The sequence below is a fragment of the Myotis nattereri genome, assembly GCF_964212035.1.
Source record: "Myotis nattereri genome assembly, chromosome: 6".
NCBI lineage: Eukaryota > Metazoa > Chordata > Mammalia > Chiroptera > Vespertilionidae > Myotis > Myotis nattereri.
Window position 1 is genome coordinate 70,032,973 of NC_138081.1, and position 16,230 is coordinate 70,049,202.

At 35.7% G+C, this 16,230-nt stretch overlaps 1 protein-coding gene across 1 annotated transcript in view; it reads right to left on the minus strand.

Moving 5' to 3' along the window:
* UTRN (utrophin) overlaps window positions 1–16,230 on the minus strand; it is a 445,898-nt gene that overhangs the window by 22,461 nt on the left and 407,207 nt on the right. The window contains exon 67 of the mRNA XM_081094315.1: window positions 5,404–5,540. Within this exon, the coding sequence (XP_080950441.1) occupies window positions 5,404–5,540 (137 nt within the window). The remainder of the gene's footprint in view (window positions 1–5,403; window positions 5,541–16,230) is intronic.

Consider the following 16,230-nt stretch of genomic DNA (forward strand, 5'->3'; position numbering starts at 1 on the left):
GGGTGGGGAACATTCTCAATTGTCTTCCTCTGCTCTCTTAGGTTTCACCATTGAGAAATCAAGTCACAGAAGTCATTGTTAATTCTAGAGAAGATGCTGATATTTAAGCCTGTGGGGCCTTTTTACAGACATTTACAGGTATTTGTTACAGGACAGAAAACACATCTTTAAATATTCTTATTGGAAAAAAGAGACCGAATGCTCCAAAATAGCTCAAACTTATAAACAAATTTTAAAGATAATATTCCATAATATACTGAGAAAAGGTGCAATCACATTTTTGTTTACCTTTCTGACCAAGTTGATCAGAAAGGTAAAGTTAAATATCAAAGACTATATTATACGTATTGATGGTAGAGTTGCAATAAAATAAGACTTTTCTGATTTTGTGTCCAAATTTAAATGTAAACATTCAAATCCAAGCATACACCAAGTATCTGAACCTCACAGATACATTTTAAAAAGATGTAAAGTCAATATCTCTGTAACCCAGATAGCTCCCTCACATCCCACCAAAAATTTCACATTGTCAATAAAAGTGAAAAAAACTTTTTTAGATCATGATATACTTTTTTCATATAAAATTTTATCCAGAAGTTCAATCTATAAAACTGATAAACAAACTTGTTCTGCTTGAAGCAGGGCTTGAGTCTGGAGTGAGATCATTCAATATTACTCCTGGCCTTGGGGGTCCCCTCCAACCTCACAGCGCTGCCTAGAAATCCCCAAGTCTCCATGAACTACGTTTTGAAAACAACTGATGCTAATTAAAAACTAGCTCAAACCCTAACCTTTTTTTTTGTGAGAGAGGGGAGGTACTACTGGTGAATGTGGATATTTAAAAGTCTGAAATAAAGAAAATCACTTCTCTATTTAATTCAATAAAGTCTCCTAGAAAAGCCAGTGCTGACTGAAACAAAGAAGGGAAGTTGAAATTATTTCAGTTCTACTTGATTCTCCTTTACCTATCATACATACATGCTTAAGAAAAAGTTAATGATCTTATCTCCTATTGGGAGGCACAAGCTGATGTCTAAATAGCACAGACCAAAAAGGGATGGAAGGTCATCTTATTGGGATAAAAAACTAAGACCCTTTCGACCTACTTTCAAAAACAGGCATTTATCCAGGCTGTGTTTGTCAGATGATCTATACTGTAAGTAGACTTAATTATCCATGCATAAAACAGATACAAGAACAATGAAACAATACTGTACTATTCAATAGCCTTTTTACATCACTACGTTTCATTAACTCGGAACTAGGGATGTTAAATGTCAGGTGAATGGACTGCTCTATACGTTCCAAAAAGCTGTAACTGCTTGAGAGATCATTTCTAGAATTCAAGGGCATCACAACATTTACTGTGAACTTTAAACACAGAATGAAACATATTTTTTAAAAAAATCTTAATTGAACTTGGAAAGGCTTTGTAAAACTGCTTGGCTGGTTCTTGTGAAGTTAATTCAGTGTGCACAAAAGTGGTTCATTGAACTAAGATAAGAATGGCAGAGGCAGAGAGCAGAACTGAAGAGTTTCTCAAAAGAACGTGGTTTTTTTTTATATGTTGAGAGATTTTCTAAGAAGAGAAATAAAGATAAAAAAATGAAACTTAATGCTTCATTGACTTCAAAGTATTTTGATTGGTAGGAAAAACACACACACCCTTAAGTGATAAGCTTTCTCATTTAACTCTGGAAGAAAAAAAAAAGGCAATATTCTCAGTGAGTAGTTAGAATCTATGATTAAAGGGGGTTAAAAATAAGATCGATCTGTGTGTTAGCCTAGATTTACTAAAGCTCCCCCTGCTTCCAGAGCAGTGGCTGAACAGGTTGGTCTGATTAATCACACACTAATATGCAAGGAATCCGACTCTACTAAATACACTTACCAGTATATGAAATATAACCCAGATTTTCTTTGAAGAATTTTGTGGCTCTTTTAGTGCATTTAATTCTGAACAGACTACTTCTGCTTCCAGTCTTTTGCTTTGTTAAATCCATTGGCCCCAGAGCAGGGTAAGAGGGGTCCCCTCCTCCTCTAACATATAAACCTTCAATGGCTCCTGACTGCTCTCAGGATAAACTCCAAAAACCCTGGCATGGCTTACAAGGCCCTTCATTTTCTGGTTCCTGCTTCTTTCTCCACTCTCATTTCTTGCCACTATTCCCAGCTTCCCATTCCAGTTTCGAAAACAATCTTGACTCCAGGCCTTTGAAAAGGTTTCCCTTGCCTGGAAACTCTCCCTTTCCTCCTCCCACACCAAACACTGAATGTTTGGCCCTTCCATCACTCAGGTCTCAGTGTAGTTGTCACTTCTTCAAGGCCAGTGCTCCCACAACCATAATTACACTTCCTATGACTTGCTTCTCGCTACAGTAAGAATTTAATAACCCATGCAATTTATCTATTCCACCTTAGCCAATATCAGGGACAGGTGTCTACATTAATTCTTTAAAATGTAGGAAACCCAACCTAACTTTTTACCCAATAATTCTCTCACAATTCTCAAATTATTTTTGGCACTATTTTAACTTGTTTCTCGGGTTTTTATTCAATGGTAACTTTTTAATCAAGCTCTACTCATTTATTTTGATTGATGCTTTGAGAAATCTTGTAAAGTTATAAAATTAATTAAATACCTAAGCATGGGTTTATTTACCTTTTTTTAGTAATAACTCCTTTTTTCCATAAATCCCCTCCACACATGCAAGTATAATTACTGGATAGCGGATAAGATTACATTTTGCGGTGATAAAAGAGAATGTAGAAGAAAATTCTAATCAGCTTCATAAATAACTTCCACACATTTACCACTTCGCTGGTTTTTCTCCAATGTTCTCCTCCCACAAATAGGAGAATAAACGAAATCAAACTTTTTTACTACCCACGCACATAAATTGTTAGAACAGAAGATTAAGTGGCCTTGTGCTAGAGAGGGCTCAGCAGAAAAATGAACTACAGTAAGTACAAGAACACGTTTCAGGATTTAAAAAAAAAAATCTACCCACTCTAAACAGTAGCTCATAAATCTTTTTCAAAATGCATCTTGTGACATCTGATTTAATCTTATACGCCTTTTCTTTCTCTTGTTTTCCGCTCACTGAAAATGCTGGTAAATTTATGTTAGATGAAATGAAACATTTTCAGAGTTACAGCCAAAAATCCTAGCACAAAATTATTGGCAAGCTTTTCTGTTCTTTTTTTACTTTAACCAAGTCACTCAGAATAGAATGATGGATGCCAATGATTATTTTGACACTGAAAGGCAAATTATCAAAACTGCTTAAAAGGACTATAAAAGATCTATTCGTCTGCATGACTCACAGGAAGTATATAGATACTTGAGGCACAAAATGCCAATAACATATCAAAAGAGTGAAAAGCACATCGCCAGCTCAAACCTATCAATTATCCCATAAAAAAAGCACTGTCATAATTCTATGCTTCAAGCAGCTACTCCACAGGTTAGTTAGATCTGATGCTAAGAGTAGTAAAATTTTGTCTTTATCCTGAAGTGTTCAGCCCAGTTACACTATATGTTAGATACTGAAATAAATAAGAATGTATTGTCAGACAACCTGATGAGAAAAAGGACAAAAATATATCCACAAAACAAAGAGAGGACCAAAATCTACCTTTTCCATGGATTTAAGTATTTGAACATCTCTCCTTGAACTATAATTGCTTTTATTAAAATTTGTCCTAAAATAGTGTGGAAAAAATGACTTGGAGGCATGTATATTAATTGTACACAGTTTGATATCAAGCAAAGGTACCAAAAAGTTTGATATTTTTCATATGCTTTAAATGTGTACATGACACTTTTTGAGCTATTTATATATACAGCTGCATTATATTTCTTTCTATATGTACACCCATAATATTACCTACAGCAGCATAAAGACATCCACTATGCTTTGGCTGTGGTCTTTTTTCTGCTTCTTAGCAGTTTCACAAATTTTAAAAAATACATTTGCACATAAATGTATGTATAGAGCTTTATATGGAAAAAAATTCGGACCAAACAGTCTATCCCTCTATTTTGACATCTTTGAGACATGCAGTGTCATAATACACTGGACCATTACTGTTCTCAGATTATGTCTCTATGAGTTTTGAAGGTTAAAGAAAGTTTGAGTTCACAAAAATTGTACCTGGAACACTTTTAATACTTCTCTACTGTATAATGTAAAGAACCCCCCACTTCACACTTCTGAGCTTGTTTTATAGTCATTTGAGAGGGCATCTTTCTGTAACAAGAACCTAACTATTCTTTACGAGTAGGAACCCTGGTGATAATTAGCAATTAAGGTTAATTTCCCCCAAGATTCAAGCACACACGAAAATATTTCCTTTTACAGGTATATTTAAGCTGATATTCTAATGATTCAAAGATTTAAATCATATCTATTTTTGATCTTTATATATAATTATTTAGTAATTTAAAATTACTTCTTATATTTGTTCTGGCTCATTTTCAAAATTCTTCTTTTTATTTCAGGCTATAAGTTATAATTTTTCTTTGCTTTAAAATCCAATAGTAATTTTGTTACCTTGAAACTTTATTTCATTTATGCTTGTATACACAAATTATAAAATTTAAAGAAGTTGTGTCTATCTCATGTACTATATGTTTATTTTTAAAATATGTTTTTATTGATTTCAAAGAGGAAAGGAGAGGGAGAGAGAGATAGAAACATCAATGATGAGAGAGAATCATTGATCTGCCTCCTGCATGCCCCCTACTCGGGATCAAGTCTACAACCTGGGCCCTTGACTGGAATCACACGCGGGACCCTTCAGTCCACAGGCTGATGCTCTATCCACTGAGCCAAACCAGCTAGGGCTATATCATGTACTCTACAAAGCTATTTCATTTTGCTGTCATGTTCAAGACAAAAGAAATTAGAAATGTAATGTTAGATTTTGATGAGATTTTAGTATAGGTAGATATCTGAAGCAAGATAAGTATTAATAAATTTATATTAAAAGTATATAAAATAAGTGTGAAACGCATTATAAGAAATAGTAAAACATTCCCAAAAAAAGGGAAAATGGAAAATAAATAAAATAATTAAAGAATATACACTATTACAATTTGCTTTAAGTGTTTTGAAGAGGAAAAGAGATAACCAATGCAAAGATTAACACATTGACACATATTTGTAAAGTATAGGAACAAGTGCATAATGGAACCCGAAATTTTAGCTGTGACACTGTCAAAAGCAAACAGTAAAAATTTATGTTGTAAAGACTGATTCTAAGTTTAATTGACCTCCTTTAAAATGGAACAGTTTACCAAAACACAAACAGTTTTTGGTATCAAACAATTTCTTTTGTGTCCCGAACATAATAAATGACACTATCAGATATAAGTACATACATTAAAATTAAACTTACGTCTCTAAGTTGTCACCTTCAAGAACGGTCTGAACAGGCAGGTAGCCAAGTCGAGGATGTTTGGCAAAGTATTTCTTTGATCTGAACTTATTCTTCAGCACCTTTGTGAAGTCGCGTACATCTTCCCCAGATGTTGTCTATGAGGTTGAAAAAATTACACTTCTCTCATTAAAATGGAAGAAGATAACTTTCTACATTAAATAGACCAGGTGTAAATTAATGCAATTAAATGACAATAGTTTCAGTAGCTTTATGTATTTTTTGGAATAACACACAATGTTATTAAAGCACATAGTAATCAGGACTCATCATTAAATATACCCAGCAATTAGTTTATAATTTTTTTTATTTCTCATTGAAAATAAAACATAGCTAGCTTATTTGCCCAATATTTTACAAATTAGGCCAAAAAGTAAGATTAGTTTGGGGAATTTTATTGCCTGATTCCCATCTGTAAAACAGTTGCAGTTTATTATTAAACATTTAGGGATGATGAAGTATGATGGCTATTATATGGTTTTAACTAAGGTGCAGAAATGAGGTTGAGCTATGTAGCCTATAGTGACTGCACACACGCTAGTATATACTGCAGTCGGAAAAAGGAGGCAGCAGTAATAAGAGACCAGAGCAGCATCATACTTCTACTCTATATTGTAAAAAGTACTATACTATGTTTCCTATCCAAAGTTTCTTTGTCCTTTCCCAACCATACGAACATAAATAACTTTGACGCGAAATAAATTTTTATTCAGTATTTGACACTCTATCACCAATTCTAGTTTTTATTTGCAATACGTCATACAGACATCAACTTCATTCAGTCCTTCTGAAGATGTATTTAAAATGTTTACATTATCTGCACAGAACTAAATTATAGCCCGGCTGTCTGACTCCTGATTGGCTGTCCAATCTATAACTAGTTAGACCTCACTCTAATCTCTTTACAAAACAGAACCAGATAACTTTTCTATAATAATAAACTGAGTGCTAAATACACTGCCCCTACCTGCTGCTTCCCTCCCTTTTCTTGCACCCTCTCCAGTCTATCGTTTCCTTCATGACAAGCATTTCCAGGATTCATACTGTGACACAACCAAAACTATTTTGCAAGCAGAAGCTTAAAAATATATAATTATTTATTAAAACAACTAAATTCTGGGTCAACACTAATGTAGTTGTATTACTTCCTGTCTGCCCCTATTCTACCTAAATATGTCTACTTCTAGTAAACAGTTAAGGGGACTTTTGACTCTCTAGGTTTACAGAGCAGGGAGAAAACTTGAATAAGCCCAGGTTATTCCTAATCTAAAATTCAGCAATTTTCACTTTATTGAAAAGAAAAGAAGTATAGTGAGGACAGTCTGCAGAATCACTAGGCCTTACCATCAGATCCACAATGTCAAATCTCTTCTTGAGTAATTCTGAGAATAAACTATGTAGTAACCTGTCATTCTCTGGATTTAGATCCTAAATGTGAGTAAGTGTAGAAAAGAAGCCATTATGAAAAGAAATGCAAAGCTCTTTGTAAAGAAAAAAGAGTTGCTATAAGAAATGATGGTATTAAGATTTAACTAGGCAGGATAGGACGGGAGAAATAAGCAGAATAGAGTTGGAAGTAAAGAGTTTTTAGAGGAGAAAGCCTGGGAGGATATTTCACCTACCCTGAAGGGCATTTAGGTCTTTTACAATGGTTAAGACAACTGCAGATCATTAAGTTTATGAATATATTTACCCTGAATGTTTTGGTAAAAAAAATAAAATAAAGGGAAAAAAGCTTTTCATGATAGAAATGCAAAAATAAGGCCCCATGCAAGGATAATCGTTTATGACCCAATTTATGTCTATGTCTGATCTTAACATATTGTTAATATACAGGGAAATAATAAAGTAATGTGCTCCAGCTTTTACTTGGGCCATCTCCATTGGCAGCATAAAAGTTTTCATCTCTTAGGCCAGTGTTTTTGAAGCCATATCCAGGTTTTCAACTAACTCATGAGTGGGGGAAGTGGGGAAGAAAAGACCACATGCGCACTGTACCAGGCTGCTTTGCCAGTCTGGCTCAGCCAGGGCAGTGTACAATACAGTGTTTTTTTTAGTATATTCACATAACTGTGTAAATATCATCACTATGGAAGTCCAGAACATTCTCATCACCCTGAAAGAAAATCTACACTCATTCGCAGTCATTCCCTCTCATGTACTGTCTCCTCCTCTCAGCCCCTTGGCAACCACTAATCTACTTTTTCTTTCTATGGATTTGCACATTCTGGATATTTCTTATAAATGGAATCATACAATATGTAGTTTTTTTTTAATGACTGGCTTATTTCTTGGCATAATGTTCCTCTAGCTTATCTATATTTGAGATTCAACATGAACTCCTCCTGCTTGGAAAAAACATAATTCAAAAGTGCAAGTCCAATTCCACATGATACACTTTTTAGCTAAATATATTTAGGACATGGAAGAACAAAGCAAAATCACCAATCAACAAATAAACAACACCTACCTGCCTCCCAAAAAGTTGCAGCAGGGGCTGGAATTAAATTTGAGTTTCTGATATAAGGCCCAAATTTAATATTTGAAAAAAGTGAGTTCATTCTTATACAGAAATGGCACATTTTTCTTTCATCAATTTCCATATCAAGGAAAAAAAAAGTACCACCAACATTTGTAACCTAAAGGCACTAAATGCACTGCCATAAATTTTATGCAATATTAAAAGAAAAAGCAAAAAGTAATTCATCCCACAGGAACTAGATATTATATTCAGTTCAGCAGAATGTAATTCTTTAGTTGGAATAAAGCCAAGAAAATGAATTAAATCTATTTTCTCACCAAAAAAGTTAAAAGACATTTATACATATTTGGTCACATTGTCTATGTAATGACAATTCCTACTACTTCTCTGTTTTAAGTGCTCGAGCAATAATTTGGTAAAAATGAAAAAGAGGACCACCCACTTGTAACGAACATAAATAATCAAACTTAACTCTGTCTTCATGCTAGGTGTAATACTTTTTTATTTATATTATGATATGAAGATGAAATTGAAAGGACCCTCCATTACTACATAAATTACCCAATTCTTTAAATTATCTTTGCACTTCTTGAAAGACTAGGTTTTCATTTGTTGCTGTAAATGAAAAGGAGAACAAAAGACTTTGCAGATCTCATGAGATGAAATGAGGGTAGCATATTGGCACAGAACCCTGCACCTTATAAATAGCCTTCCTTCAATCTCTCTCTTCCATCAAGGGCAGTGAGATCTTCATCACTTTGTGACCCATAAGGAAACTGACACTAAGGCTTTGGGGGATTCAGACTTACGAGGTCAGTGAGGAGAAAGCTGCTCTTGAAAACCCAGGTCTTTTCACCATATGCCACTTCCACAAAACTGAAACAGTTTTAAGCCTTGTAAGAGGAAAAAACCCATATAGCCATTGACTAGAAGATTTATGATTACATTCTAAATTTCCCCTTCATTTTAAATAAGTATTGCTAAGAAACCCTGTGGTTGGTTTTTGCAAAATTTACATGGAAATGTCCAATCTACAACTAAATAGACCTCACTATGTAGAGAAAGGAGAGAAGTGAAAATTTCTAACTCTTTGAACATCCAGAGACAACTACTGGTAAGTGTTTGTGACTGGGCCTTCCCTTTTCCGGGCCTCCCTCCTACTTCCGGTCCCGCCCCTCGGTAGCTGGGATGCAGGCCAGGAACAGCAGGAGCCAAGATGGCGGCCAACAGCACATCCCTGGTGCTCATAGACCAGTTCCACAAAGAGGATGTTCAGCTTCACCTCAGCAGTATGAGGAAGCTGTTTACCACAGTCGCAGCCCTCGGGTGGCAAGGGCTTACAGCTTATTTTAAAACTAGAGGCCCAGTGCACAAAATTCATGCGGGGGGGGGGGGGGTAGGGGGAGTCCCTCAGCCCAGCCTGCATCCTGTCCAATCTGGGACCCCTCAGGGGATGTCTGACTGCTGGTTTAGGCCCAATCCCAGGGACATCCCTTTCACAATCCTGGACTGCTGGCTCCTAATTGCTCACCTGCCTGTCTGCCTGGTCACTCCTGACTGCCCCCCCACTGCGGGCCTGCTCGCCTCTCACTGTCTCTGCGTGCCGGCCTGGTTGCTCCTAACTGCACCCCCAATAAGCCTGCTCACTCCTTACTGCCCCCCAGCTGGCCAGGTCACCCCTAACTGTCCCCTGCACTGGCCTAGTCGCCCCTCACTGCCCCCCTGCCAGCCTAATTGCCCCCCTTCCCCCTGCTGGCCTGGTTGCCCTACGCAGCCTGCTTATTCACTCATTTGGTCGTCCCTCACTAAGCCCCTGCTGGCCTGGTTGTAGGCAGCCATCTTGTGAGGGTGTGAGGGTTAATTTGCATATTATCTCTTTATTATACAGGATAGTAGGTTACTGTCTTGACCTGTTCAGTGAGCACTTCTTTCTGTCATGCTGTATTGGTAGTGAGAGTATTTTGTTCTCTTCTTTTTATAATTGCCTTACGTGAGATTTGATTGTGAACCTTTTTCTAGCTCAATGTTTTTCTGAAATGAATTTTCCTAAACTTTTAGAATGATGAGAAGTTCAGGAAAGCTTTTCCGACTCCACAGAATTGATCTCTTTCTGTGTAACTACTTTACAAATGGGACGAAAATGGCAAAGGTGAAAGAGACTGAAAAAAAAAAAACAAAGCCACTGCCATCTCCATCTTTCCCAAATCCTTCCGCAGTGATTTTTAGCACATAAGGAAGAATATGCCCAACAAAGAGTGTTCCTCAAATGGTCATTTTTGGAAAATTACTGACAGTGAGTCATTGTGAAAATGTTTTAGAATTAAACTACACAAACAAGTGGGCATGTGAACACTGGAAATTAGACTTCCCTCCACTATGCTGCCATTATTTTTTTAAAAATATATTTTATTGAGTTTTTACAAAGAGGAAGGGAGAGTGATAGAGAGTCAGAAACATCGATGAGAAAGAAACATCGATCAGCTGCCTCCTGCATACCCCTTACTGGGGATGTGCCCGCAACCAAGGTACATGCCCTTGACCGGAATCAAACCCGAGACCCCAAAGTCCACAGGCCGACGCTCTATCCACCTAGCCAAACCGGTTAGGGCTATGCTGCCATTATGTAACAATGAGATGGTAATGAAATTTATTTAGATAATGATAAGTAATTAGTTCTCGACTTATTTCCCACAAACTAATACAAATGAGTAAATAAAATATTTAAAAAGTGTTGCTGAATCAGAAAAACTACCCTGTGGTAAGTCTGTCCATGTAACTCTCTACCAAAACCCTAAAACTCCTGTGTGTAAACTGGCATCTAATGATTTTTTTCTTGAATTCTATTTTGCCAACCAAGGTTGGGAATATTTTCAATTTTCCTCCATTTTATTCCTTGATTAAGTATAAATATAGCCATTATATAGAGCAAAATTTAGTCTATCTTTTGCTTGTGTTTGTATATCTCCATATAAATGCATGTGTCTTAGTCTATATCCCTGTTCATATTTCAAACTGTATATTCTTATCATAAATGCTGGCACCTATTCACTATTGAACTTCAAAAATATTGACATATGACTTTTCTTTCTCATCAATGCAAATCACAAGGAGCAATAATGCTAAGATGAAGAAAAATCTACACTTAAAAAATGCTAACCATCACAGTCCGACAGCCAAGTAGATTGTTAAATTGATTGTTTTACTACTTCAACTCAAAAAACTCCCTTCACCAAACATACACACAAAAAAAAAAAAATAAAGGGGAGGGGGAATTACAATGATGCCAATTAGACTAATGGCCAAAATTTCTCATTACTTAGCACTTTAAGCAAAACACCCAAAAGAACTACAAAAAAGAAACAAAACCGCATTGATTTTAAATCTTCCCCCAATTTTTTTGTTCAACTTGTAATTTAGGATGGGCAGTAGTATCTAATTCCTAAACTAATACTCCTAACATTATATTTTTAACTGTTAACTACAAATATGAATAAGTTATGTACAGAGGAAAACAAAGAAGTATAAAGAGGAAAATCAGGGTTGTATAAGATGACAGTCATTTAGCAGATGAGTATGATAATGAAACATTATAATTTGGATCATGCTTAAGTGCAGAATTCATTGGTGAATAGCACTCTCTTTAGCAAGACTTATTAAATATAGAAGTCAGTAGTCCTAAGTGGTATATGCACACTACTAAGGAGTACATTTCATTATCACAGAACTTATTTTAAAGACATTCCAGTCATTTTTAAAAATTGCAAAATAACTTCTCAGTTTTGAATTAAGTTTCATTGATTTTTAACAAGTTCAAATTCAGACATAGTAAATTCCATGGACAGTATGAAATCATTAGGATAAGCTCGGAGCCTTTTTCAAGTTCTAATGGAAAAATATAAAACTAAAAAATTAGCATTAATTAACAGAATCACCAAGGCGTCAAAAATAAGTGAGGTAATAAGTCAAAGTAAAATGGATTTGGGCCAAACCTCTCCTTAACAGCTAACAACATACTCTAAATGAACTCAACTTATTGTTAAAACAGTATAAAGTGGGCATGAGCTGAAAAACCACTTCTGGATGCTGAGGTCAGAGAAACAGCAATGATGCTGCATTTTTAGCATATTGGTAAACATCTCAAGTCTCATCTGAAGCAGCAAGACTGCCAAAAACAAACTATACTAACTCAGTGTAGAGCTTTCCAAAGGATGAATCAGCATTTTCTTAACATTTGATTTTTATAGCCTTATGATACATTGATGCTAGCAGGGGTGGACAGAGTGGACAACACAACACAACTATTTCTAATTTTTCTTTGTTTTTTTTGTTTGTTTTTTCTCAACAACATATAGGTTTATGTTTTTTTAAAGATGTGATTTTACTTTACACTTAATTTTTTTTTTTTTTTTTTAAGTAGAGAACTGTGATTTTTTTACAGGTTCTGAAAACCCTGACCATATTTGGTTTATTTCTCCACATATTAGCCAATACCAGCAAGAATATGCTTAGAACTGTTGCTTTAAAACTAACATGCATTTGCTTTAAAAAATGCAATACAAATTCTGTCTTAGGTGTTGTTGACTTAATAAGCTATTTACCATTGAGGCATTATTTTTTTCCTTATCCTCCCCTCTTCCCACCAAAATCTTAACAAAACTATCAGTACAAACTAGTCCTATCCAAAACAAGCATGTAAGCAGCGAATTTTGCAATGATTCCACCCCAACAATTTGAATGCTGGGAGTAGCTGATGTAGCTAACCTTTCTAGCAATAAAATTTTGCAAATATCCCATCCCTTCCCTGAGCTAATTGAGCTAACATGTCTCTCAGAACACCTTCCTATGCTGGCCAGACCTTCAGTTGCTGATATATGTATTAACCAACGGGGAAGTACTTTGCTGCCTTTCCCCATTTCTCCTTTTCCGGCCACTGTCTCTCACCAGATGCACACAGTCTTTGTCTGTTTACCTTTCTGTCCCCACTAGCGAGGACTCTGTGTTCTACTTATGAACACAATTCCCTACATCTTGTTCATAATTGAAAGTTCAACCTTTCTCCTTCAGTGAATCCTGATGCTCCCCTACGATCATCTCCATCAGAGGCTGTATAATCTCTCCCTCACAAATGCCAAGGAAAGAAGTAACACCATCTTCCCCTTAGCCTCAGCGGATCAGCCACTAAAACAAAGTGCCTGTCCACTCCCTTTGACTGGACTTGACCAGACACAGTATCATCTGTCACTTCTAGAGACTGATAGTCTTCTAAAGTCCATCTCATCTGTATAACCTTTCATGTCCCTTCAGTCACACACTGGGATATGGCCACACCTCAGGACTCATCATAACACATCTTTCATTCCCAAATCTCTATCTTGGAGAAAGCTTTCACTGCCTGGAACCTTCTTACCCTTGCTCCTACTTTTTTAATATGAGTAAATCCATTCTTGTCCCCAGGATCTTGATCTCTAGCCCCTCAAACACCTTTGGGATTTCTTCAGCATAGAGATATCCCAAATCCATTATAGTACCACTAACACCTTTGAATCCTTACTCTCTTGGCCTTCAACTATACCTACCACCTTTTAATTCTAAAGCAGCTGCAATGACAGAGTCACAGACTGCAAACCTTGCCAATTAACCTCAGCTGCACTCTGGTGGCAGTGTAGCAATTAATTTACTCAATTTTTGGTGACTCATGCTTGCCCTCAGTAGCAATTCTAAATGTTTTCCATTTTCCATCATATTTAACCCTATCCAACCCTGTAAGGAATTGCAAAAGCTCTTATAAATCATATGTAAAATTCATCATCCTCTTTCTCTAACCGACTATCACATGTTCTAACATATGAATGTTTCTAATTTGAATCAATTTAGGTTATTTGCAACAGAGAATATAGATAATTTTTTACAAAGATCCAATTAGGGTAATTTTCATTATAAAATTAAATGAAAATAATATAAAGTGTAGCCATCTTAAAAATAAATGATAATCCCCAAATCCGAACATGTAGTGAGCAGGTAATAAGAAAAAAAATCTGACTATTATCTTGATCCATAAACTTAATCATGTAAAAATGTTATAGTCTTTTGTTGAAATTCCCCACATAGAAGTCATCTTCCATTCATTATATTTTCTCTGTATCTCCAGTCCCCAACAATATGCCAGGTATAAAACAGGGTCCCCATTGAATATAATATTCCTGAAAATACACAGAAAATACTATTTGCTTATGACTACATCCCAATGGAGTTAAATAATAAATCTATGGTCAATGCCACTGATGTTGAACAAATCATTTACCTTCTGTAAGATTTAGTTTTTTTCTTTAAAATGAGAATGACTTAGATCCTTTCCAGCTTTAATATTCTCCAACAGCAGATATGAGCTCATTTAGCTTTTATGGACCAGAATTAACCAAGCATAGTAAGAAAAAGAGTCCTCAAGTAATTTAAAAGACAACAGAAGAGGTAAAAGCAACACACATACACACACACACACACACACACACACACACACACACCCCAAAACAAAACAAAAAAACAATACAGGATAACACAGACTCAAATATTAACTGGTAAAGTAAGGGCTATTGGTAGAAACCACAGAATGACATTGTTTTGGTGAGGGGAAACAGAAGAGCTTGGGAATAGTTCTTCTGTACAAAGTAAGAGCTGAGCTGCTTTTGTGAAAGGTGGGATTTTAATGAATAGAGAGAATGGTGACAGGTATTAAATATAGTCTATATCATGTTGTCTGTCTCCAACTCTTATTGAGCCCAATGAAAGAATTATCAAATGTACAAAAGTGGATTATAGAATGATCAGGGAAAATAAGAGTTAAAAAAAGTTATTTATTGGAGAGAAAAATTCCACTTCATTTCTATATATGTGTCTAATTATCAATTCCACAAAATACCTTTATAAATTATGATAGCTCATTCATACACCATTAGTCTTCCTACATCTAAAGACAAACATTGTTACAGATAATAAGCTGATATGTTCCAAGAACTATTTCTGGAGCTCTGAGGGTTTAAGATAAGGCTTATAAGTTTCAAAAACATAAGCTTCAAATATAGAAACATTGTGATTCAGCTAAACGTAAAGGAGAAAGAAATCAAGACTAATGTAACTAGAACACTTTCCTAGATGCAAATGGAGATGCGCTATGAGAAATGCAAACACGAAGATATGTACGGAAAGGTCTGATCCATTTAACACTCAAGTGGTGTTTATTATCATTGTATGGATATTTTTACATTTGATTTCATTTTCTAAGGCAGATATCAACTGAGTTTAGGGAATGTTGGGTAAAAGATGGATGCACCATAAGTAAAACTCACTAAAAAGAAAAAGAGAGGACAACTGTTACATCAAGTAATTTATTAGTATTAAATTCAGGGCTATGCCTTTCAAAGACTCAACTTACATAGATTTCTCAATTTTATCCAAAGTTGTGGGGTCAAATGCAGAAAATAACGAGTCATAAGAGATGATTTATGAATGTAGGTTGCTGATTAAGATCACTATGAAAACTTCAGAAATGGGCAAAGGACTTCCCAAAGCATGTCTGAAGAAAGGGAGCCAACCTGTACAATGCAGGGTAAGCTGTAATCTTAGACATACTAACAATGACTTTGGGAGGACTATATAACAAGAAGCGTTCTAGGTAATTTACAAATTTAATTTAAAAATGATAGTTGGAAAGTGAAATTCATCAGTGTATCAGTGATACTCAAGTATGCCCCCACTGGCCAATGACTGATAGGGAAGAGATATACATTTCAAATTTTGTGGGTATTTTGCAAAATCATTGGGGATTACCGTAGTTAAAACCAAGAAAAATAGTAATTATATATATATTTTCTTTATACATTTTTGAATATGTAGTCATTTTTATAGATCTTTAACATATACTTTCCCTATGATTTTTTCCATTTTGACATTAGCTTTTTATACAGTTTCCTAAATTTCTAGCTATGACCATGTAAATATTAATACTATATTTCTCCCCAATCCAAATCCCTTATAATGACCCACAGGGTCTCACAGTCGGATACCTGACTTTCTTAACCCCATCTCCTACTACGCTCCCTTTGAGATAGGATAAATTCACTTTCTATGAAATTCACTCCAGTTTCTGCTGGTCCCCAAGTCTTTTCCACCTCTTTCCCACCCCCCAGGGCCAGCTTCATGGGCATGTAACCTGTGCAGTTGCACAGGGTCCCGTGCTCAGAGAGCTCTGAACTTGGCCCAATGCTCTGCTTTTGCCATCTTGAATATCGCAATAATTTTTTAACAGGGGG